Source organism: Saimiri boliviensis, chromosome 14 (assembly GCF_048565385.1).
Source record: "Saimiri boliviensis isolate mSaiBol1 chromosome 14, mSaiBol1.pri, whole genome shotgun sequence".
NCBI classification, from domain to species: domain Eukaryota; kingdom Metazoa; phylum Chordata; class Mammalia; order Primates; family Cebidae; genus Saimiri; species Saimiri boliviensis.
This window is the reverse complement of record NC_133462.1, coordinates 68006490-68032022: the sequence shown is the minus strand read 5'-3', so window position 1 is coordinate 68032022 and position 25533 is coordinate 68006490. Positions and strand designations below refer to the sequence as shown.

The 25533-nt window shown below is 35.1% G+C and overlaps 1 protein-coding gene across 2 annotated transcripts in view; it reads left to right on the top strand.

The window, feature by feature from the left end:
• USH2A (usherin) overlaps positions 1-25533 on the top strand; it is a 777205-nt gene that overhangs the window by 91232 nt on the left and 660440 nt on the right. For both annotated transcript variants that reach the window (XM_003930351.4, XM_074385188.1), the window contains one exon: positions 1133-1226. In XM_003930351.4, coding sequence (XP_003930400.3) covers positions 1133-1226 — 94 coding nt within the window. The remainder of the gene's footprint in view (positions 1-1132; positions 1227-25533) is intronic.

Genomic DNA, 25533 nt, shown 5'->3' with positions numbered 1-25533 from the left:
ATATCATATAATTTTCAAATATTCTTGAAAGCAAGAAGCAGCATCTGGATTTGATGTTATAACTATAGTACCAGAGAGTTTTTAAGTATGGATCTTGGTCTACCTGAGTTCATAGTGCACAGTTCCATGGGGAATACTTGTATTTCTTTAGTGGAAAGATCTGATGTGCCCTAAGTAGTTTATAAATGTCTGATCATAATTGAGAACATGACTCACAATATTTAAAAAGAAATGATAGCTGCAAACCTAAGAAGCCTACTCTCTAATATAAAAATGTACATATAGAATATATTAAAATAAGTTGTTCTAGAGGAATGATAGGCCTTGTAAATAAAATCTGTCTTTAAAAGCAGAACAGAATGCCAGTATATAAGCATTGTTTGTTTGCTAAGTCATAGCATAATGAACAAAGTAAAACTATTAAATATTCATCATCTAACTTTGGAAAAAACGAAAAAAGAAAGAAATGTTAACTGCATTCTGCAGTTTATTCTGAACTTCATATTCTTTTTATTGACAGGGTTTTGCTCTGTCACTCAGGCTGGCATGCAGTGGCACAATCATGGCTCACTGCAGCCTCGCCTTCTGGGCCTCATGTGATCCACTCATCTCAGACTCCCAAGTGACTGGGATTACAGGCATGTGCCACCATGCTCGGCTGATTTTTTTCACTTTTTGTAGAGATGGGTTTTCACCATGTTACTCAGGTGAACTCCTGACCTCAAGTGATCTACCTATCTCGGTCTCCCAAAGTGCTGGGATTATAGGCATGAGCCACCATGCCCAGCCTGAATTTTATATTCTTAACTGTATTTTAAATAGTTTAGTAAATACCTTCCCTTGGTACATGGCTGATACAGACACAAAGAATTCCACTTCCCTTTTGAGGTTGGCTTGAAAATTGTCTTTACAATACAGTGGTTTGATATGGATGACAGTCCTTCTGATATTTCCAGATAAATTAAAAACTTACATGAGTATCCACATAATTAAGGAAAAACTGATTTTGTGTCAATTAAATATACAAAAATATTCTCTGTTGAATTCACACAATGTATATAGTCCTAGGGCCTTAAATAAATTCTCAGTTGAGTTGCTGTTCCTTAGGAGTGTGTGATGCTTATGTTTGCAGATGTCAGTGCCATGGTCATGCCGATAACTGCGACACAACAAGCCAGCCATATAGATGCCTCTGCTCCCCGGAGAGCTTCACTGAGGGACTTTACGTGAGTTCTATTTTGTTCACAGAAATCTAAAAAAATAAAATAAAATAAAATAGCAGAGATGGTGACTAAATTCTACGAACTTAATTTTGGCCTAACTAATGAAAATAAATTTAAAAACTGATAATGAGCTTAAAATGTCAATTATTGCAGAGTTTTTGTAAAGAAAAAAATAACAGCCATCACTTACGTTGAAATTGCATTTTTAAAAATTAATTTCAACCAGAGAAATTCAGCTGAAACCAAACCCTAAAGGTTTTCTTCTTTTTTTGTTTTTCTTTCTTTGTTTCATCAACTTTACCATATTTTATAAGATCATTTTTAATGTGTCTGGATAGCATGGAACTAAACAAAAAAATGGTTTGATTCCTACTGAAGAGAATTTATACAAAATTACCTATAACAAAAAAAGGACCTGTAGATGCAGAACAATTTTTATGTATTTATGTGAATCAAGGTTCATTTATTGCTAACATCAGACATTTAAAGTAATTAACTTGAAACTGTAGTAAAATGATTTATGAGTTATGTTACTTTAGTTTGTGATGATTAGCCGAATTCCATAGTTGAGGTGGAAATTTAGCTTTAGCTTTATAGAAAAAAATAATCAAGAGATGTTTGTTGGTAGGAATATCGAGTAGCAACATAGAAACAGCTGATATGAAAGACAGTTCAGCAGCAGTAACAATCATACCAATAATGAGAGTAGGTAAGGTAGACTCTTTAGTACGTTTGAAATGATTAACTGCTAATTTGCAAGAAAATCAAATTAGAGCTCTACCTGATGGTATGTACAAAAATGTATGTAGCTTAAACTTTTAAAGTAGAAAAGAACTACAAGTATATTAAAATAAAGATTAGAAGAATACTTCTATATCTTGAGAGCTTTTATCAGCTAAACAAATGAAATATAAACAGAAACATCTGGAGTTTTGAAGGAAATTAATGACATATTCTGTTATATAAATATTTAAAATTCTAAACAGTGTAAGGGCTAACATAAATGTAATGTGATAAATGATGGATTGATAGAAAATATTTGTATCGTATTAACAGGTGAATAGTTAAGATTCCTAATACACAAGAAGCATCTATAGAATATTAAGAAAAATATGTCTGTTAAAAATAAGCAAATATATGAACAAGCAATTTACAAATGAACAAATTATAATTTTAATTAACACATAAAATGTTACCCAACCTCAGTTTTAATCATATTCAGCAATTGTTTTTAGTATTTCAAATTAGCAGAAAATACAAAGATCGGTGTCATTTAGTACGTGTGAGAATATAACCTTTAACGCATCACTGATGGGACTGCCAATTGATGCAATTGTTTCAGAGGACAATTTGAGCACATCTACTAAAATTAAATTTTCAAATATAGTGAACTGCATTATATAATTGCTGTCATTCTAAAAAGCAGTTCTTTAACGACAAGTGTATGGAATGGTGGATTAGTCTGTTTGCGTTGCTATACAGGAAGACCTGAGACTGGGAAAATAGTAATGAAAAGAGGTTTATTTGGCTCAGCAGTGCAGGCTGTACAACAAGCATGGTGCCACCATCTGCTTGGCTTCTGGTGAGGCCTCAGAAAGCTTACAACCATGGCAGAAGACAAAGCCCGAAGCCAGACTTTGTTAAATAACCTGTTCTTGCATGAACTAACAGAGTCTGATCTCACTACTGAGCGCAGGGCACTTCATGGAGGATCCACCCCTCCCAAACACCTCCCACCAGGCCCACTTCCACCACTGGGGATCATATTTCAACATGAGATTTGGATGGGACAAACATCCAAACTATATCAAATGCTTATATTTCTGTCATGTTGTTACATAAATACGGGGTTATATGTTCGTGCATTTTAGCTTTTAAGATGGTAACATTGTCTCATACGCTCATGTATGACTTGTAAACTTCTCTGCCTCCTGGACCTGACCCTATGCTTGTATTTTAGTTAGTTATTTCACTTCTCTGTGCAATTTATTTTAGGATATTATAGAGCATCTTGCTTTTTAAAAAACCATCTGTCAAGGTTTTGGTGAACTCCATTTCTGTCTTCTGATTCTTACTCTGATCTAATTTGCATTCGACTATAACATTAGTGAGAATAGTTCAATGGCATGAATATTACCTATAATGCAGACTTTCTCTAGCACTTTTATGATGTAGTCTTATTCCTCGGTTTCAACTCACAGCCTTTGATGTGGTTATAGCCTACTTTCTATGTGCTCAAACCAAAACTTTCATGTTCTAATTTACATATCCTTTTGAATTTATTTTCTAGATCACTGCTTTATATACATCTAGTCCTCATCATTAGTCAATATTTGTTTTGAAAGAAGAAATCTTTTATTGTTTTCTTTTTGGATTTCTAATGTCTAGAGTCTACATTTAATTTGGTTAGCTTATCATGAGAAAAAATCTTTATAGAAGAACTGATTTTAGTATTCTTGATCGTATGGCTTATCATATTGTCACAGAAATGAAATTAATTGGATTAACTTGATTAATTCACTCTTTACTGAGCCATAATTGTGTATTGAAATTTTTGCCAATTTTATTTGTTCTAGATTTTAAAGTCAAAGTAACATTTATTCTGTTTTTCTACTGTCTTCTTTTGATTCCTTAAGATGGACATTTACTTCCTTATAATCAGTAATTTCTTTCATTAAACTTGTTCTCTCCTCCACAAAACCACAAACACCCCAGTTAAAAGCTGTGGGATGAATTTAGTAGGGCACCTTGAACTGAATATATCTAGTATTTGCAAGCAATAGTTTGGCTAATACCTTCATATGAGATGTTATTTTCTGAGCTGCTCAGTCCATATTAGTCTCTTTCATTTGCTTTTGATGTCCTGTCTTGTTTTTTTCTTTCTTTCTCTTTAATTGCTCACAGTTAAGTGTTCGATATTTTCTGATTCTTGGATGATTTCATGCTTCCCCTTAAAAATAGAGCGATTAAATGAATGAAGGCTTATGATTGGTTTCTGAAGTCAAGTTGGGATTTTCAGACTTGGTCTCAGGTGGTGACTATTGGATTATGAACTAGTGAAATAATTAACTATAATTTGGGTTGAGAATACATTTTAATGCTTCTTATTTAGACATTAAGTACCTTTTGAAAACAAAAATGTAAAAGTAAACTTTCATGTTGGTTCCTTGACATATTTTGGTAATTTATGAATTTAGCCATAAATTTTAAAAAGCAACAAATATAATTTACCTATCAAAGTTTGGCAAATGCAGCGGCAGGGAAAAAGTCAATAGACTGTTAAGTTGAATGATTTCACAGTCCTATGATATTTTTAACAATGTGTTGAAAATGAAAAATTATTTTATAGAAGCATTCATAGGCATGACATTCTGCTTTGTAATCATTCAAAGAGAAAGTTGTCTTATAGTAATTGGAAAATATACCTATTCTAATGCTTTCTGTGTTGTTCTACTTTTTAAAATATATGTTTTAGTATAAGTCATTCATTTCCTATTGGGATCCATGTTCTTTTTAAAGACCTGGACATAATCCAAAAAGAATGTCTTCAATTCCACAGTATTATGCTATCCATTAATAATATTACTCAATAAACAGAGCTTTTGTGAATTATATTACAGACATTTGGCAAACAGATGAAAATGTAAGCATTGAAAATATGCCAGTTCTTGGCAATTGTCTTTCCTGTGAGAAAGTGTTTTTAGTAGAGAAAATGAATGAAGTTGAGAGAAAGTAAAATGGTGAATTCAGGGGTAGGTTCACATACTTAGCCATTCTAAGCAATTTTCCATATGAAATATTCATTTATTTATAAAGTCAATGTCAGAAATTGGTGGCCCACAGGTCGAAACAGTATTTAAACAGTTTTAATTTAATGTTCAACAAGAGTTTTCACTTTAAAATATTTATTTATTTTTCAACTTTTTTTTTTTTTTTTTTTTTTTTTTTTGAGAGGGAGTCTCGCTCTGTCACCGAGGCTGCAGTGCAGTGGCATAATCTCGGTTCACTGAAACCTCTACGTCTCAGCTTCAAGGGATTCTCCCTGCCTCAGCCTCCCAGGTAGCTGGGACTATGGGTGTGCACCACCACATGCAACTGATTTTTTGTATTTTTTGTAGAGATGGGTTTCACCTTGCTGGCCAGGCAGGTCTTGAACTCCTGACCTCAAGTGCTCCACCTAACATGGGCTCCCAAAGTGCTGAGATTACAAGCATGAGCCACCACTCCTGGCCCTCAACTTTTATTTTAAGTTCAGGGGAACATGTGTAAGATGTGCAGGTTTGTTACCTAGTTAAAGGTGTGCCATGGTGGCTTGTTACATAGATCATCCCATCACCTAGGTATTAAGGCCAGCAACCATTAGCTATTTTTCCTGGTGTCTTTCCTCCTCTCCCACCATCCCTAAGAGGCTCCACAGTGTGTGTTGTTCCCCACCATGTGTCCATGTGTTCTCATTATTTAGGCCCCACAATGTGTGTGGTTCCCCACCATGTGTCCATGTGTTCTCATTATTTAGATCCCAATCATAAGTGAGAATAGGTAGTGTTTGGTTTTCTGTTCCTGCATTAGTTTGCTGAGGATAATGACTTCCAACTCTATTCATGTTCCTCAAAGACATGATCTCAATTCTTTTTATGGCTGCATAGTATTCCTTGGTGTATATATACCACCTTTTTTTTTTTTTTTTAATTTTTTTCCGAGATGGGGTCTTGCTCTGTGGTTCAGGCTACAGTGCAATGTACATCATTTTCTTTATCCAATCTATGATTGATGGGCACTGAGGTTGATTTCATGTATTTGCTATTGTGAAAACCACTGCAATGAACATGTATGTGCATGTAATCTTTAAAATAGAATGTTTTATATTCCTGGTAATACACAGTAATGGGATTGCTGGGTCAAATGGTATTTGACCTCTAGGTATTTGAGAAATCGCCACACTGTCTTCTAGAGTGGTTGAACTAATTTATACTCCCAACAAGAGTGTAAAGGTGTTCCTTTTTCTCTGCAACCTTGGAGCTTCTCAACAGCAAAACAGATAGTGAGTCTGTTCACTCACTATCATCAGAGTGAACAGACAGTCTATAGAATGGGAGAAAATTTTTTCAATCTATCCTTCTGACAAAGGTCTACCCAGAGTCTAGAAGGAACATAAACAAATTTACAAGAAAAAAAAACAAACAACCCTATCAAAAATTGGGCAAAGAACATGAACAGACAGTTCTCAGAAGAAGACACACATGGCCAACAAACACAAAAAAAAGCTCAACATCACTGACCATTAGAGAAATGCAAATAAAAACCACAATAAGATACCATCTTATTCCAGTCAGAATGGCACTTATTAAAAAGTAAAAAAACAACACTTAATTTTTAATGCTTCTCTTAATTAAAACATAGTGTAACGCTGTCTCCTCCCCTCCCCCTCCCCCGCCAGCAACAACTTGCTGACTCAGGGTAGCAGTTACCCCCTTTAGAACAGTATCACTCTTTGGTTTGCTACAACGTTAACTACTATCTATATCCTTATATCTTGTCAACCTCACTTTGATGAACTATATGGTCTTCAAAGACTGAGCTTCTGAACCTTATAAAGCAAAATTTATTGATAGATTGAGATACTGGAAGCTAGAATACATTATTCTGAGTATAGCAAAACCAGCTGTCCATTGCTATATTCATTGTTAACTGTTACTTCTTTTACTCCTTTATAAAAATAAAAACTCACAAATAACCAAAAACGACTCAAGAAAATCTATTAGCAAAGACACTGCTGACTCAGATGAAAATAAAGCCATGCTTACTTTTTTATTATTACAGTTTTTGACATCTAAACACATTTACCTTGGGGAGCCTCACTGATTGTCCTTTGTACTCTATGACTAAGAACTCTGATACATTTTGGTATTGTTTGGCAATTTTAAGGCCTTGACATTAATGTATGATACATACCATAAATAATATGATATATTTAATTGAGGATACTTTTAGAATACTTGTCGCATTTCTTCCTAAGAAAGAAAGAAAGCTGTAAGTGATTAATTTTCTAGGCCCACTTTAGAACTGATTTAGGGTGAAATAAATCCAAAAGCCTAGATGCTATTCATTAACTTTCCTACAGAGTTAAACATTTCAAAGTAGAATTTAGAAATACATGGCGTTGAACTTGTATGAATCATTGTATATCTCACAATTTATAAACGTATATGTTCTTTATAGATGTTTAATTTTATTTGGATAAAAAATAGTTACTTGCATTTTTTAAAGTAAACTTTTAATTTTGAGATAGTTACAGATTTATATATAGTTTTAAGAAATAATATAAAGACATTTTGTGTACTCTACCAATGTGGCCCATGGTAACATCTGGCAAAACTAGTGCTTTTTATTTTTAAATAAAAACTGTAATTTGTGTACAATAAAATGTACCCACTTAAAAATATATAGTTTGGGGATATCAATGATGGCCGAATAGGAACATTTCCGGAGTGCAGTTTGCAGCAAGAACAATGCAGAGGGTCAGTGCTCAACACATTTCCAAACAAGTTTCCATTGCCTATAGACCAGGAGATTCCCGGGCTTAATAGCACCATGAGTTTTCAGCATGACTGTTTCAGCTGGTGCCACAGGTTGGCGTGCAGAAACTCACAAATCTGGGTGGCCATTTCAACTGGTGCCCAGAATGCCTGGGAGACAGAGCCACCCATTCAACTGAAAGGGAGGGGGCTGAGACAGGGAGCCAGGTGATCTGGCTTGGCAAGTACCTTCCCCACAAAACAAGCAATCTGAAATGCTCTGGATTGAGAGTTTTGCAGCAAGCACAGCTGGACCTGGGAGAGTCCAGCTCAGTAGGGGGAAGGGCATCCACCACTACCAAGGCAGTCTGCCAATACTGAGGTAGTTCACACAGCAGCTGGGTAGAGCCTGTGGCAGCTTAACAACACCTCTGCTGGCAGACTGTGACTAGACTACTCTGTGTGGGGCAGGGCATCTATGAAAAAAGGCAGCAGCACATCAGGAACTTAAAGCCAACATTCTTAGGACAGAGTATCTGGGAAAAGAGTCATTTATGAGTTCTGCTGCAGCAGACTTAAAGGTACCTGCCCAGCAACTCTGCACAAAACAATGGAGCTCCCAGCATAGCACTTGAGCTCCTATAAGGGACCGACTCTCTCCTCAGGCAACTCCCCGACCCTCATATACCCAAAGAGACATCTCATAAAGAAAAGCTCAGGCTGACATCAGGCGAGTACCCTTCTGCGATGAAGATAACAGAAGGAGAAAACTGGCAGCAACCCTTACTGTTCTGCAGCCCCCACGGGTGATCCCCAGGCAAGCAGGGTCTGAAGTGGACCTCCAGCAGTCTTGTAACAGAGGGGCATGACTGTTAGAAGGAAAACTAAGAAACAGAAAGAAATAGCTCTAACATCAACAAAAAGGACATCCACTCAGAGATCCTATCTGAAAGTCACCAACTACAAAGCACAGGTAGATAAAGCCGTGAAGATGGGAAGAAACCAGCACAAAAAGGATGAAAACATCCAAAACCAGAACGCCTCTCCTCCAAGGGATCACAATTCCTCACCAGCCAGGGATCAAAGATAGATGGAGAATGAATCAGATGAATTCACAGAAGCAGGCTTCAGAAGGTGGGTAATAACAAACTTCTCAGAGCTAAAAGAACATGTGCTAATCCAATGCAAACAAACTAAGAACCTAGAAAAAAGGTTAGATGAGATGTTACCTAGAATAAACAGCTTAGAGAAGAATATAAATGACTTAATGGAGCTGAAAAACACAGCATGAGAACTTCATGAAGCATACAGAAATTTCAGTACCCGAATCGACCAAGCAGAAGAAAGGATATCAGAGATTGAATATCAAGTCAATGAAATAAAATGAGAAGGCAAGAATAGAGAAAAAATAATGAAAAGAAATGAATAAATCCTCCAAGAAATATGAGATTATGTGAAAAGACCAAATCTACGTTTTATAGTTGTACCTGAATATGACAGAATGAATCCAAGTTGGAAAACACTCTTCGGGATATTATCCAGGAGAACTTCCCCAACCTAGTGAGGCAGGCCAGTATTCAAGTTCAGGAAATACAGAGAACACCACAAAGATATTCCTCAAGAAGAGCAACCCCAAGGCACATAATCGTCAGATTCACCAGGGTTGAAATGAAGGAAAAAATGCTAAGGGCAGCCAGAAAGAGAGGTCAGGTTACCCACAAAGGGAAGCCCATCAGACTCACAGCGAATCTCTCCACAGAAACCCTAGAAGCCAGAAGAGAGTGGGGGCCAATATTCAACATCCTTAAAGAAAAGAACTTTCAACTCAGAATTTCATATCCAGCCAAACTAAGCTTCATAACAGAAGGAGAAATATAATCCTTTATGAACAAGCAATTGCCCAGAGATTATGTTACCTCAGGCCTGCCTTACAAGAGCTCCTAAAAAGAAACACTAAACAAGGAAAGGAACAACCAGTACCAGCCACTCCAAAAACATACCAAATGGTAAAGACCATCAACACAATGAAGAAAATGCATCAACTAATGGGCAAAACATCCAGCTAGCATCAAAATGGCAGGATCAAATTCACACATAACAATATTAGCCTTAAATTTAAATGGGCTAAATGCCACAATCAAAAGACAGACTGGCAAATTGGATAAAAAGTCAAGACTCATCGGTATGCTGTATTCAGGAAACCCATCTCACATGCAAGGACACACATAGGCCAAAAATAAATGGATGGAGGAAGATTTATCAAGCAAATGGAGAGCAAAAAAAGCAGGAGTTGCAATCCTAGTCTCTGATAAAATGGACTTTAAATGAACAAATATCAAAAGAGACAAAGAAGGGCATTACATAATGGTAAAAGGATCAATGCATCAAGAAGAGCTAACGATCCTAAATATATACACACCCAATATAGGAGCACCCAGGTGTATAAAGCAAGTTCTTAATGACCTGCAAAGAGACTTAGACTCCCATACAATATTAGTGGGAGACTTTAATACTCCACTGTCAATATTAGACAGATCAATGCAACAGAAAATTAACAAGGATATCCAGGACTTGAACTCAGACCTGGACCAAGCAAACCTAATAGACATTTACAGAACTCTCCACCCCAAATCCACAGAATAAACATTTTACTCAGCACCACATCACACCTACTCTAAAATTGACCACATAATTGGAAGTAAATCACTTCTCAGCAAATGCAAAAGAACAGAAATTATAAAAAACAGTCTCTCAAGGCTATAGGGCAATCACATTAGAGCTCAGAATTAAGAAACTAACTCAGAATCGCACAACTTCATGGAAACTGAACAACTGGCTCCTGAATGTTGACTGAATAAACAATTAAATGAAGGCAGAAATAAAGATGTTCTTTGAAACCAACGAGAACAAAGACACAATGTACCAGAATCTCTGGGACACATTTAAATCAGCATCTAGAGGGAAATTTATAGCAGAAAATGCCCACAAGAGAAGCAATGAAAGATCTAAAATTACACCCTATCATCAAAATTGAAAGAGCTAGAGGATCAAGATTTTAAAAAAACTTAAAAGCTCGCAGAAGACAAGAAATAACTAAGACCAGAGCAGAACTGAAGGAGATAGACATACTAAAAAAAAAAAAAAAAAAAAAAAAAACTTCAAAAAATCAATACATCCAGGAGCTGGTTTTTTGAAAAGGTAAGCAAAATAAACAGACCACTAGCCAGATCAATAAAAAAGAAAAAAGCAAAGAATCAAATAGATGCAATAAAAAACGATAAAGGGGATATCACCACCAATTCCACAGAAATACAAACTACCATCAGAGATTACTGCAAACAACTCTATGCACAAAAACAGTAAACCTGGAAGAAATAGATAAATTCCTGGACACTTGCACACTCCCAAGACTAAACCAGGAAGAAGTTGAAACCTTGAACAGACCAATAACAAGGGCTGAAGTTGAGGTAGCAATTAATAGCCTACCAACCAAAAAAAGTCCAGGTCCAGACAGGTTCACAGCTGAATTCTACCAGATGTACAAAGAGGAGCTGGTACCACTCCTTTTGAAACTATTCCAAATAATACAAAAAGAGGGAATCCTTCCCAAATCATTTTATGAGTCCAATATCATCCTGATACTAATACCCAGCAGAAACTAAACAAAAAAAAAAAAAAAAAAAAAAAGAAGAAGAAGAAAACTACAAGCCAAGCCAATATCCATGATGAACATAGATGCAAAAATCTTCAGTAAAATACTGGCAAAGGGAATGCTTCCAGTTTGCCCATTCAGTATGATATTGGCTGTAGGTTTGTCATAAATAGCTTTTAATATTTTGAGATATGATCCATCAATGCCTAGCTTATCGAGAGTTTTAGGCATAAAGGGCTGTTGAATTTTGTCAAAGGCGTTCTCCGCATCTATTGAGATAATCATGTGGTTTTTGTCTTTGGTTCTGTTTATATGGTGGATTACATTTATAGACTCGCATATGTTGAACCAGCCTTGCATCCCCAGGATGAAGCCTACTTGATCATGATGGATAAGCTTTTTGATGTGCTGTTGCAATCAGTTTGCCAGTATTTTATTGAAGATTTTTGCATATATGTTCTTCATGGATATTGGCCTGTAGTTTTCTTTCTTTTTTCTTTTTTGTTTAGAACCTAAAGTGCAGTAAAAAATATATATATATAAAATACATAGTTTGATGAGTTTTGGCATATGTGTACTCTGTTTAATCACCATCCCTGTCAAAATATGGAATGTTTCTCTCTCGCAAATATTCTCTTATGCTTCTTTGTAGTTGGTGCTGTCCCCAAACCCCCAATCCCAGGAAACAACCGCTCTTCTTTCTATCAATATGATTATTTTTGCCTGTTCTAAAATTTCATAGCATAGAGTTATTTGGTATGCATTATTTTGGTACATAGGCTTTTTAATCACACCTCAGCCCTCTTTTTAGATGATTCTCTAATTACTTGTGCTGTTAACTGTACTGCAAAATAGTATCTCTGGCCTGCTTAATCAGAACTATCAAAATGTATATATTAAACTCATAGGTACAGAATATCAAGCTAGGAATTAGAAGCCCGGGTTTGCCTGTCAGCTAACATATTTGCAAAGCTATAACATATCTATTACTTCTTTTTCTTATCTAGTACTTTCTTTACTTGATCTAAGAGTTCAAGTGTTGATAGAAACTAGTTTTAAGAAAAGCGTTACCAGTTGAAGCTTGCATCCTTATGAGTTGTCTTTTTCCTTTAATAGCGACATTTACCTTTCGGGGCTCTGGCCAAGAGTGATGCAATGATCAGTGTCTCAGCCAAGCATTGGCACTTCATTGGCTACTTAGCTATTCTTTCATCATTTTGTGACATCATTACCTGCGAGGGTAGCCAAGCCTTCACAGAGCAATTTATTAGTAACCATGAACACTTCTTATTCTTTGGCTCTAACTTATGACCCTTTTATAACATTAATCATAGGTCTTATGAATTAACTACAATCAAACTATCAGTATAAATTTTTGTTAGCATTATAAATAGCACAGCTGGCTTGAAACATTTTGTATAATAAGCCTTCCTACCACTCAATAATTTGAATGGTGCCAACATCACACTCCAAAATGCTTATTATATAAATGAATATTTCTGTTGTTTTTTGAAAGTATGTTCCTTTTGAGCACCAAGGTCCAAAAGTATGAATCATCGTGACTAATTTGTGTCATATTTATATTATACATCAGGCTTTACCACTGCTTATTTTTTCTCGGCTTGTTCACGGATTTTACTATAAATATATTTCATTTATATTTTAATTTTTGTAAAGCTAGTGAATTGATTCATTTTTATATAACTAGCATTCAGACAGTTCATATTGTAGGACCTACATTTGATGTATGTTTAGTAAGTCAAGGTCAAGAATTTTATTTTCCCTCTGATGTGATGATATTATTAATCTTTGAAAAATATTTGTACTAGTTCTGAGATAGGTATATGCATAAATGCATTTAAAATACAAGATGAAAACATGAAAAGGAGGTTATGAGTATGCAGATGAATTAAGACAGCCTTACAGAAGAAGCAAATGGAGATAAAAATATAAATATAGTCAAAGATAATATTTGAAGGGATAAGAGTAAAGAATTATCTACAGTTGAGGAATGATGTGATTCTTCTACATGAATCCCATGTAGGCTAAGAAAAATAAATACATATATAGGCATAATTTAAATCTGATAATCACCAAAGACCAAGCAGCCAGAAAGTCAGAAATCTGATAATCACCAAAGACTGAGCAGCATCCTAAAAGCAGCTAGAGAGAAAAATACAAAGTGTAAGAAATAAATTTATAAGATACTACTATTTCTCAAAAGCCATAATGAAAGCCAGAAGACAGCAGAGTAGTGCCTTTGAAATGCAAAGAGAAAGCAACTAAGATACATGGACTTGTATTTGTAGCAGTACTATCAATGAGAAACAAGAAAGAAAGAACATATTTTTAGATTAACAAATATATATCAGCAATGACATTAAATTCTCATAGGAGCACAAACCCCATTGTGAACTGTTCATGTGAGAAATCTAGGCTGTGTACTCCTTATGAGAATTCCTGATGCTCTGATGTGGAATAGCTTCATCTTGCAGCCATTCCCCATGCCCTGACCTCACACCCCAGTTTGTGGAAAGATTGTCTTCCACAAAACCAATTGTTGGTGCCAAAAACATTGGGAACCACTGCCATGGAACACTTCTCCTCCCCTCTCATCTTACCACCATACCACGAAAGGCTTGTTTGCCAGAGTTCTCTTTACCCAGTATATCATCTCAATCAACCACTGGACATTATTAGAAAGATCTATATTCTCAAGGCATACAGTAAGAAAATTCTGCTTAAAAATAAGTTATCAGTTATATTTATATATAGACAATGTGTAGACTGAATAATTATTTGAACAATCCTGCCTACAGTTTATATTTTTCCAAATAGGTTTCATTTCACATTATTACAATTCATTTCATTGGACATTTTTCCAATCTTCCATTTCACTTTGCCCATAAAGTTAGACTAGGCATTACTTGAATAATAATAGCATAGACATTTTAAATCTTAAAGAAAAATTTAAATGCAGCAATACTTAAGAAAGGGTTTTTTAATTTATTAATGTAGTAGTCAAGTCTAATACTAGAGAAAATTTCCAATATAAAATACCTTATATTTAAATAATCAAATACCTTTTATATCAGTTGACTAAGTTTAGAGGAATCTTAAATATTGAAAAACATCAATAATGCTAGTATGTGCATCCATATATGTGTAATATATATTATTTTGGAGAGTTGCATGTAAACAACATATTAATGTAATAAATCCAGTTTTACTTAGTTGAATTCCTTTGTAAAATAATGCAGGTTATCTTGTACAAATGTGGTCTCTATTCCAGGCCATATTTCCTGGAATGTCAATAGGGTTAAATTACTATGGTTGCAATAAAATAGACTTGCTTTATCTCATCTATTATCTACAATCTTGAACAAACTTTAAAATCCTCCTTCTATTCTCTTAAGGGAGGGTGGTGCGTACCCAGGTGTCTTTTTTGTTTAGTGCCCTGAACAATCTATAAAAAAGAGGAAGAAGGAATAAAAGAAGGACAGACATGTCAAAGGAGAAATCAAATACCTAACAATATACAGTATTGAAAATTAACAAATAAGAATCCAAGGCCTCTCATGCAAATGGTTCCATCTCAATCATATAGCCATTGTCTAATCTTATAATTTGAGCATTCAGGGACGTATCAAGGGAATCCAGTTGTTATAGAAGAACACAAAACATAATTGAAAGTGACAGATGATCAACTGGAGATTGGGAAATCATGAAATAGAAAACCATTTGCTTCAGGAGCTACATAAAATATAAGATACAGTTCTTGATTTTAAATCAATCTTGAAAATCACTGGTAGAAAAGATAGATGAAAATTATAAGAATTCAAAAATTTACTTCTAAGTATTTACCAATTATTATTTCTTCCATTTTGTCATGGTTCTCCTTGTATTATCTGGAAGGAGTTGTTAAACAATTACAGGACCAAGAATTTAATACTTCATGAAACTTAATAATCAAAGAGTAGACTCAAAAGTATTCCTTCTATTTGTCTTTGTAACCTACCCAAAATGATAATAGAAACAGTATCATCTTTAGGATCAAAGACCCACATAGGTGCTGGTGTGTCATTTAGTTGTGTAATGTTGTTTTTTTTTTTTTTTGTCTGAGATGGAGTTTCGCTCTTGTTACCCAGGCTGGAGTGCAATGGAGCGATCTCGGCTCACCGCAACCTCCACCTCCTGGGTTCAGGCAATTCTCCTGCCTCAGCCTCCTGAGTAGCTGGGATTACAGGCACACGCCACCATGTCCAGCTCATTTTTTGTATTTTTAGTAGAGACAGGGTTTCACCACGTTGACCAGGATGGTCTCGATCTCTTGACCTCGTGATCCACCCGCCTCGGCCTCCCAAAGTGCTGGGATTACAGACTTGAGCCACTGCGCCCGGCAGTTGTGTAATGTTTTAAATCAAATTTTAAACCAAATTTAGGCATCATCTCTCAAAATCTTTGTTTGTTTCTGTATATTAATCCCATTGTTTTGAAAAAAATGTGTATCTTTTACAAATCATACTCTGTTTACTGGTGGCTCAAAAACCTTTTAGCCTGCATAGTACTTGAAAAGATAATCATTTTTTTTCCTGCGGTTGTTTGCTCATCTGTGTGTAATTTAAAACTGGAACATACTAATTTTCTTAGCTGTTCTTAGTGAAATGTTCATGCAAAGGTTATATAATTATCTTGTAACCATCCATGCAGTTACATTTTATTTGCACTCAATTTTTAATACATTAGTAATAAATGTACACTGTGGAAAAAACAGTTGTAAACTTTATCTGTAAACCTACCACCCATAGATAACCCCAGCTAATACACTTAGTTTATATACTTTCAGACCTTATATTATTGTTATTATAAATAAACACATCTCATCTGTATCTTTTTAGAGTTGTATATTTATGTCAATGGATAAATCCACCTTTATCTAGAATAGAGGATTATACTCTATATGTTATTTTTTTTCTTGGGGTGTCTGAGTCAGAGGGACCTGGCACTGAACCCCAGTTCTCCTCCCAGACCACTCAGGGCTCCCTTAAGATCCTAATGGGTGTGGAGTGTGCCTGTCCGTCCTTCCCACACCTCTCCCCGCCCCCCACCTCCCTCCCTCTCTCTCTCTTCTCCCTCCCTCCCTCCCTCCCTCAGGGGTCTCAGTATATTGTCCTGGCTGGTCTCGAACTCCTGAGCTCAAGCAATCTTCCCACCTTGGCTTCCCAAAATGCTAGGATTACAGACATGCACCACCGTGCCTGGCCTACACTTTCATTTCTGATAAAGGCTAAGTGGAGACCTTAGCTTAGTCTGAGAGCCAAATGGACCTGCTAAAGCCAGAGTGGAGAGGACTGTCCCACCTGGTCACAGCCACGCTCACCTCAGGCAAGCTGGCTTAGGGTGGAGTCATGCAGAATAGATGCTGCCTGCAGGAAGCTCAATGCCTAAGAGGAAGGGGGCATAGTACTTCCCAAATGTATTAATCCAGTGAGTCATTCCCCCTCTTCTAGGGCTTATCCAGCAAAGGAGCAGAGCCTCAGCAGTTGTTGCGGGGAGGGCAGGCTCAAGGAGGAAAAGGGGAATGGGGAGCAAGCCTTCCCCTAACCCTCAGCTCCTCCATGTCTCTTATGTCTGCTCTACAAACACTTATGCCACACTTGGGATAGGGAGTTGCTATCAGTATAATGGTTCAGCAATGGACTTTGGAGCTGTACTACCCTGTTTTTGAATCTGACCTTTGCTACTTCCCAGTTTTGTGTCAATTCCACACCTGCCTCCAGATTCTCACCTGAACAATGAAGAGGATATCACCATATCCCCATATCCACCATATCCTCTGGTCATAAAGATTAAATGAGTGGTCTTTAGGTGAACATTTTACGAGTGTTTGTTATTACCTTGTTACTATTTTTTCTTTTTTTTTCTTTTTTTTTTTTTTTGAAAAAAAGAAAAAAGAATGAAGGAGAGGATGAAAGGGGAAGAGGAAAAGGGAGAGAGAACGAAAGTGTTGCTTTATTGCCCAGGCTAGAATGCAGTCTAAAATGGGTATTGAAAACCTCTTGTATACCAATAATTGTGCTTAATAATGGAGACAGGAAAAAATGAGGGAAGAAAATAACAAACAAGCAGTCAGCCATTATTTCATTTAAACCTGTAAGTAGGTGTGAGGTGGTGCTGATAAGAGTGTATATTTTGTGTATTTAAAGTGGAGAGTTCTATAAATGTTTAAGTTTACTTGTTCTAGATCTTAATTCAAGTCCTGGATATCCTTGTTAATTTTCTATCTCATTGATCTGTCTAATGTTGAAGTCTTCCACTATTATTGTGTGGGAGTCTAAGTCTCTTTATAAGTCTTCTGTATCTGGGTGTTCCTGTACTGGGTGCATATATATTTAGGATCCTTAGCTCTTTTTGTTGCATTGATCCTTTTACTGTTATGTAATGTCCTTCTTTGCCTCTTTTGATCTTTGCTGCTTTAAAGGCTATTTTATCAGAGGTGAGAATTGCAAATCCTGCTTTTTATTTATTTATTTATTTTTGCTCTCCATTTGGTTGATAAATCTTTCTCCATCCCTTTGTTTTGAGTCTTTGTGTATCCTTGCATGTGAGATGAATCTGGATGCAGCCTACCAATTGGTTTTGGTTGTGTCTTTTGATTGGGGGATTTAGTTGATTTAAATTTAGGATTAATAATAACATATGTGAGTTTAACACTGTCATTTGATGTTAGCTGGATGTTTTGCCCATTCGTTGATGCAAATTCTTCATTATGTTGATGCTCTTTACTTTTTGGTATATTTTTGGAAAGGCTGATACTGGTTGTTCCTTTCTATATGTAGTGGTTCTTTCAGAAGCTCTTGTAAAGCAGGCCTGGTGGTGATGAAATCTCTGAGTACTTGCTTGTTCACAAAAGATTTTATTTTTCCTTCGCTTATGAAGCTTAGTTCAGCTGGATATGAAATTCTGGGTTGAAAGTTCTTTTCTTTAAGGATGTTGAATATTGGCCCCCACTCTCTTCTGGCTTGTAGGGTTTCAGCTGAGAGATCTACTGTGAGTCTGATAGTCTTCCCTTTGTGGGTAATCTGACCTTTCTCTCTGGCTGACCTTAGTATTTTCTCCTTCAATTCAACCGTGGTGAATCTGACGATTATGTGTCTTGTGGTTGGTCTTCTTGAGAAGTATCTTTGTGGTGTTCCCTGTATTACCTGGAGTTGAATATTGTCCTGCCTTGCTAGGTTGGGAAAATTTTCCTGAATGATATCCTGAAGAGTATTTTTTAGCTTGGATTCATTCTCTTCGTCACATTCAGGTACAACTATCAAACGTAGATTAGGTCTTTTCACATAGTCCCATATTTCTTGGAGACTTTGCTCATTCCTTTTTATCCTTTTTTCTCTAATCTTGTCTTCTCGTTTTATTTCATTAAGTTGGTCTTCGACTTCTGATACCCTTTCTTCTGCTTGATCAATTTGGCTGTTAAAACTTGTGCATACTTCGCAAAGTGCTCATGTTGTTTTTCAGCTCCATTAATTCACTTATATTCCTCTCTAAATTGTCTATTCTCGTTAGCATTTCATCAAACCTTTTTTCAAAGTTCTTAGTTTCTTTGCATTGGGTTAGAACAAGTTCTTTTAACTCACAGAAGTTTCTTAACCACCTTTTGAAGCCTACTTCTGTTAATGGAACACATTCGTTCTCCATCAGGCCTTGTTCCGTTGCTGATGAGGAACTGTGATCCCCTGTAGAGGAAGAGGCATTCTGATTTTGGGTATTCTCAGCCTTTTTAGGCTGGTTTCTTCCCTTCGTTATAAATTTATCCATCTGTCGTCTTTGTAATTACCGATTTTCCAATCAGGTTTCTGAGTGGACGCCCAACTTGTTGATTCCCAGCGCCAGAATCTGAGCAACCCACTGCACCGGCCAAAACAGCGGTGTTAAGATTGATGGTGCTTTTCTGACTCTGCACCAAGAACCGCCGTGCCAAGGTGCTGGCAAAACCACCACACCGGTCACAATAGTCGCACTGGCAACCTGTGGGGCTCCTCTGCTGGGAATCTCCCAGTTCAAAAGCAACAAAAATTCGTCTGAAAGTGTGGCAGTCTCTCATTCTCTGCACTGTCACTGGGAGCTATAATCCTGAGCTGCCAGTAATCAGCCCTCTTGGATCTCTCTCCTTATATGTTATTTTTAACTTGATTTTAAATTCAAATTGTATTATGAATATTCTTCCATATTTATATTTATAAATATTAGCTTTTTTTTTTGCTTTTTTTTTTTTTAAGAATTAGGACATCTTAAACCACTCTCTACTTTTGGGCATTTAACTTGTTTTCTTTTCTTCACTATTATCAATATCCCATTATTTAAAAAAATCTTTTTTGAGTTGCTTTAAAAATGTATTTTCCTAAATTCTCAGTGGAATTTCTGGGTCCTATGGAATGTATACATATATTGCTCCTCTTAAAAGGAATGGATAAATTCCTCTCGCACAAGCAGTGTTCTGCACTGGTCCTTTCTATAAATTTTTGTCAGGCTGGTATTATCATAATCTTCAAAATATTAATTTCAGAATCAAAAAATAACAGTTATGCTTGTTTTCTTTAGGAAAACAGAACACATTACCCATATTTCTGTCGGGTTTTCATTCTCCACAAAAGAAAGGCCGATCATTTTCAATAATGAGTAGTTTGGCAGGACCAAAACCACTCCGTTGGGTCAGTGGTAAAATTTGTCTTTGGCATTAAACATTAAGGCATCCGTGAATAAAGACATTATCATCTTTGGAGCATTCATACAGCATTTAGTCCAGTCTTATTTACAATTAGACTTTTTGATAATAGCTTTGGGCTGACAATAAGTATAAAATCTGAAATTAGGCTTTTTAAATATTATAATCCAAAAGCAAAAATGTCTTCCGAGAAATAGCAAAGGAATGCTTTTGCTGGGTTTGCTCCACTAACTCATGTAGGCAATATCCCAAACTTAAACAGCCAGTGGTTGTTTTGCAAAAGGCAAACTGCATCTGAAATCAGTGTGACAGGCCCACAGTTTCCATCTCATCACTTCCACCAACTTATATTTAAGAAAGCACAACTTGAATAATAAAAACCACCATAGAATAAACAAATTCTTCAATGAGAATGTTTTGAAGTCAAGAGAAAAATAGGCTCAGGGCATTGTGTTATAGCAAAATTTTGCCTTTGGCAAAAATTTTACAATGGAGTAGGGTTTTTTAAATATTGGAAATGAGGTTAAGTGCATGACTAATTGAACTGGGGAAGACAGCTTAATGAGCTAATTTCTCTCCTTCAAATCCAAGAAGTCAGAAAGCAAATTTTCATCTATTCTTCCCTTTATCCAATTAGAACATATTTTCCCCACACAGGGCTACTAGAAGAAGTAATAGTTATGTCTGATGACTCCTGGGAAGTATTGTCGATAGATAGGAACGCCTCTATAGTGATAACTACAGATGATCAAATTAACCAGAAATAAATTTTGGTTATACATTGCTTCTTGCCACTCTGTAGGCTACCTCCTCCAAAGCCGATCATAGACCAATGCATTTATGATCACAGAATCACCTCTCAATGGTTTTAGACTGTATATAGCATAGTGATAGTCATATACTGCTGGTGCTATTCAAACTTGAGATCAACAACTCTGTTGGATTTTTACCCCTGCTCCATCTTCTGAATTTCAAGATTGAGCATGTAATATTTTCCAGGCTTCGTTTTGAGCATTATTTATATATTACCACTTATCCTAAGATTATTTTGAGTCAAATACAGGTAAGACATTCCATTAAGTTATCTTCATTTTGGAGATGAAGAAACAGATTCATAGATGTGAAGAGGACTCTAGGACTAACTGTCCATTGTCATTGCTCATGTTATTTAACCTCTTTAATCCTCAGTTGTGAATCCAATAACAGTCAAAGTCATAGGCAAGTTTGCTGAGGGCCAACTGTGTGACAAGTGCTTTGATAATTGATTGGTCTTTACAGCAACCTTATGAGAGAAGTGTTATTACTCCCATGTTACAAGTGAGAAAAATAAGGATTAGAGAGGTACAGACAGTTGCACTAGAACACAGGGCTAGCAAGTCAAGAAACGGAAATTAGATGTGGATACTGTTTCACCCAGGCCTAGAGGATTTAATGAAACAACCCATTTTAAATGCTTAGTATAGTGGTCAGAGTATACTCTCATAAGAATATACTCACAAAATGAGAGTGTGCATTTGATGTTACTTTTCACAGTGGCCTTTTTGCAGTTAGTAAACAGCAGCACCAATAATTGAACTAGATTGGTTGACTCTCAGCCTATAAATCTCTAACTTTTGATTTTATGAAATAAATTTGATATGCATATGGGTATTGCTGGTGAGGGAAACATAAAGAGGTCAATTTCCCCACTTTAAATTTGTTTGGCTAAAGACCCATAGTTGACAATATTTTAGTGGTTGCCACATATTCTTCTTTTATGAGGTGAATTTCATTTTATATTTGTAAGGGGTTTTTATTGCAAATCATCTCATAACAGTCAATTCTGAAGACTTTACATAAATGTCACCTTGTTTGTGAACTGTTTCCATTGTGAACAGTTCCTCTCTAAATTCCCTCAAGAACAACTTTCTCTGGACATCAATATCATTGTCAATTGTGAATTGTCAGTTAACAGCTTAGCAATTGTCTGTCATGCTCCTAATGCATGGATGACACAGAGAATATAAAGTCAGTAACTTGGGTTTTCTGGAAGATACCTATACGCCAGCCAATAATTTAAGGGGAGTGTCAGGAACAAGACTGAGGTATTAATACAGGACTCTGAGAGATGAGAAGACAGAAAACTATCTTAACCTAAATGGTTAGAAATGACTGTGGGGAAAAAAGAATCTTCATCACTCCAAAAAGAATATTACAGTGATATTTTGATTGACCATTGAATTTAACTTGACCATTGTAAAATGACTAAATGGGTGTTTGTTTTTTTTTTTTTTTTTTACCAATTATTAAAATGTAGTGCTAGTTGATATAAACATTGTGGCCTAATTATTTACATTCTTAATATTTTTTCTCCTTTTTGTCTTTTTCTACCAAGCTAAATAGAAAAAACTGACTTTGTTTTTATGCTAAAATTTTTGGAATACCATTAAACAGCAACACGCTGGGCAACTAAATTCTTATTTTATATCTTCTCCCTTTAAGATTGTTAAAGGAAGGAATTGAACTAGTGGGGAAAAGTAAATACTGGCAAAAATATGCTTTTGACTAGAGTATGTTCCAGTAATGATTATGAAATATGTCAAACTGTTCTAAAATACTAAATATTTATCACAATTCCATATTAAAATAGAACAATGGAATAACCTTTGTTATCTCAATGTGAAAATAGTTTTTAACAATGTTAATATAAAACAAAGAGAAAAGGACCATTATTATGGATAGACAGGGAGACATTACTTTACATGGTTTGACTCTCCTGATTCATAATTCAACACATAGCTCTGGCATACGCTGGGCACTTAGGGAAGTCACATTAAGTACTTCACAGCAAATGGAGTGTGAGAAAAATGATTTTCAGAAATATTGGTGTTTACTTATTTTAACTCTTATCTTGAATTGGTTGTACTTTACATGAAATATAATTTGACAAAATGTAATAAGTTTTAGTGTATCTGCAAAATGAGAATTTTCTGATCATTCAGATATTAAAATTAACTTTATAAATACAAATACATATAATTACCTATTATAATTCTAAGGTTTATTTATTTTAATAAAAGCCTTTATAAAAACCTGGAGAAATTTTATTTATATTACAAATGTAAAACTTCTACATTTCTTTTACTTGGCATTATTTACTATTAATGACGTTGGGTTTGTTCAAAAATGCAGGCACGGACTCCAATTAGCCTACTAAGCTATTATATAATTTATCAATGCAATAGGTCAAACAATTAAATTAGAATATTTAATAAAACTGAAAATATATTTTTTTATTTTTTAACATAAATCCATATTGGTTGTTTTGAAGAAGCAGTTTCTTCTTTAAAATGATAAAAATTGTCTATATAAAATCAATAGTCAATACTGTAAAAGCTGTAACATTATAAACATATTCATGAAAATGAGAAAAAAGATAATTATACCTATCACCACTACTATACTATATCAATTAACTATTATGCTGAAAATTCTGGCCAGTAAAGTCGGGGAAGAAAATAAATATAAATGTATATTTAAAATTATGAACTAAATATTCACTGTTTTACAGACAAAGGAAAATTCTAATATGTGATAAAATATTTAAAATCAATTTAAAAAGAATATGCTAAAGAAAAATGAACAAGTTTCTCAAAAAGTACTGTATCTAAATAAGAACTAGGTGAAGTTTTATTGGCTTTACCAGTAACCAAAGACATACATACTAAAGCAGTAATTGACATATTTTCTAAAATCAAAATAATGAAGATATAACAGTCATAGTTCTAATATTGGCAGAACACAAGAAAATGGACATTCTCAGATATTGCTGGTGTGACTATGAGTTTAATTTTTCTAGAAGTAATTTGATCATATTTAACAAAATATTTAAAACATCTACATTCTTTGATAATGTAATTTCATCTCATAATTTTCTTAAGGTAACGCTTAGCTGTATCCACTCCCATTCCCAAAATAAAACTGAAAAAAAACTAAATGTATAATAACTGCAGAATGGCTGAATGTTATTTTATGAAAAATATAGGAAATAATGCAGCAAAATAAATAATGTTTAATAATGCAAAACTAGTAATGCAAAATACATGATGTTTAATAACAATACAGATGTATATTCATAATTTTGGGAAGAAAAAATGTACATATGCAAATCTGAAAGAAATTGTCTCGTGTTGACATTTTGACTTATTTGCTAGTCAAATTATCAGTGCTTTTAATTTTCTACTTCCTGTCTTTATAAATAACACTTTTTATTATGTCTATAGTTGTACTAAACTCAGTTCAGGTGAATTGTTACTTATAGAAAAAAATTTTGCTTTGACCACAAATTCTATTTATATTAGGAAGTTAAAATAATTATAAAACATATATCCAGGTTTTGTTGATTTGTTTCAGTACATACTAGACTTATTATGTAATTCGAGTAAACTTTTTCTTACAGTTATATAGGCAGTCATCTCCTTATCCAATTCTGATAGGCATGAATATCAGTTACCATCATTTAGTTCAATGCTGCCAGTCCTCCAACAACATAGTTTAAGTGTCAGGTAGCATGGAATATTACTGTGACTAATTACAGAACATTGCTGCTGGCTCTGCAGTCCACAAATCACCACATAAAATAACAGATGCACATTGTGGTCAGTGACCAATCACGTTTCCTTTTTCAAAATCAGTTGGTGATTGTGCACTACACATTTATTATTCAGTTTATTCATAGAGAAGCATGTGGTTGTATTGCCTCCTTATGAGTGATAAATCCAAGTGACACTTTACAAACACAGATATTCAAAAAAGAAGAGGAATTAGGCAGCGAAGATGAAAGCACTGCAAAGAAAGAAAATACTTGAAGTAAAATTGCAGTTGAACCTAAGTAGAGTCATAGAAGAAATAGTCACTACTGCTGTTTGAGAGATTCTGGATATGCAGCCGGAGCTACTTAGTGAAGGTGAACTTAACATAAATGACGAAAGGGCTTGCCACAAATAGGGTGAAGATGTCCTTGAGGAAGTGACACTGCAAACACTTCACATTAGAGAAATTCTCACAGGTACTTCACAACACTAAAAGTACGATAGTCAAAATGTTGGAAGCTGATTCGAACTTAGAAAGGAGCATGGCAATTCACCAAGGCATAGAAAAGATGCGGTGTTCAGCATAGTAAGCTATCAGTGAGATGAGGGCACACGCTGTTCAAAGTACTTTTAGTGAGTATTTTTACAGAGGAGTAAAACAACTTCTCCAAGTTTGTAATGTTTTCAGTTACAGAGTGCTAAATACATGTTTGTTTTTACTGGTTCATTTCTTTACATTTATAATTGGCAGTGGGGAGTTTTTGACGTTTTGAAGTTTTAAAAGTCTTAGAACTATCATCACCTTTCCTGTTGATTATTCAGATCATTTTGCATGTTTGTAACA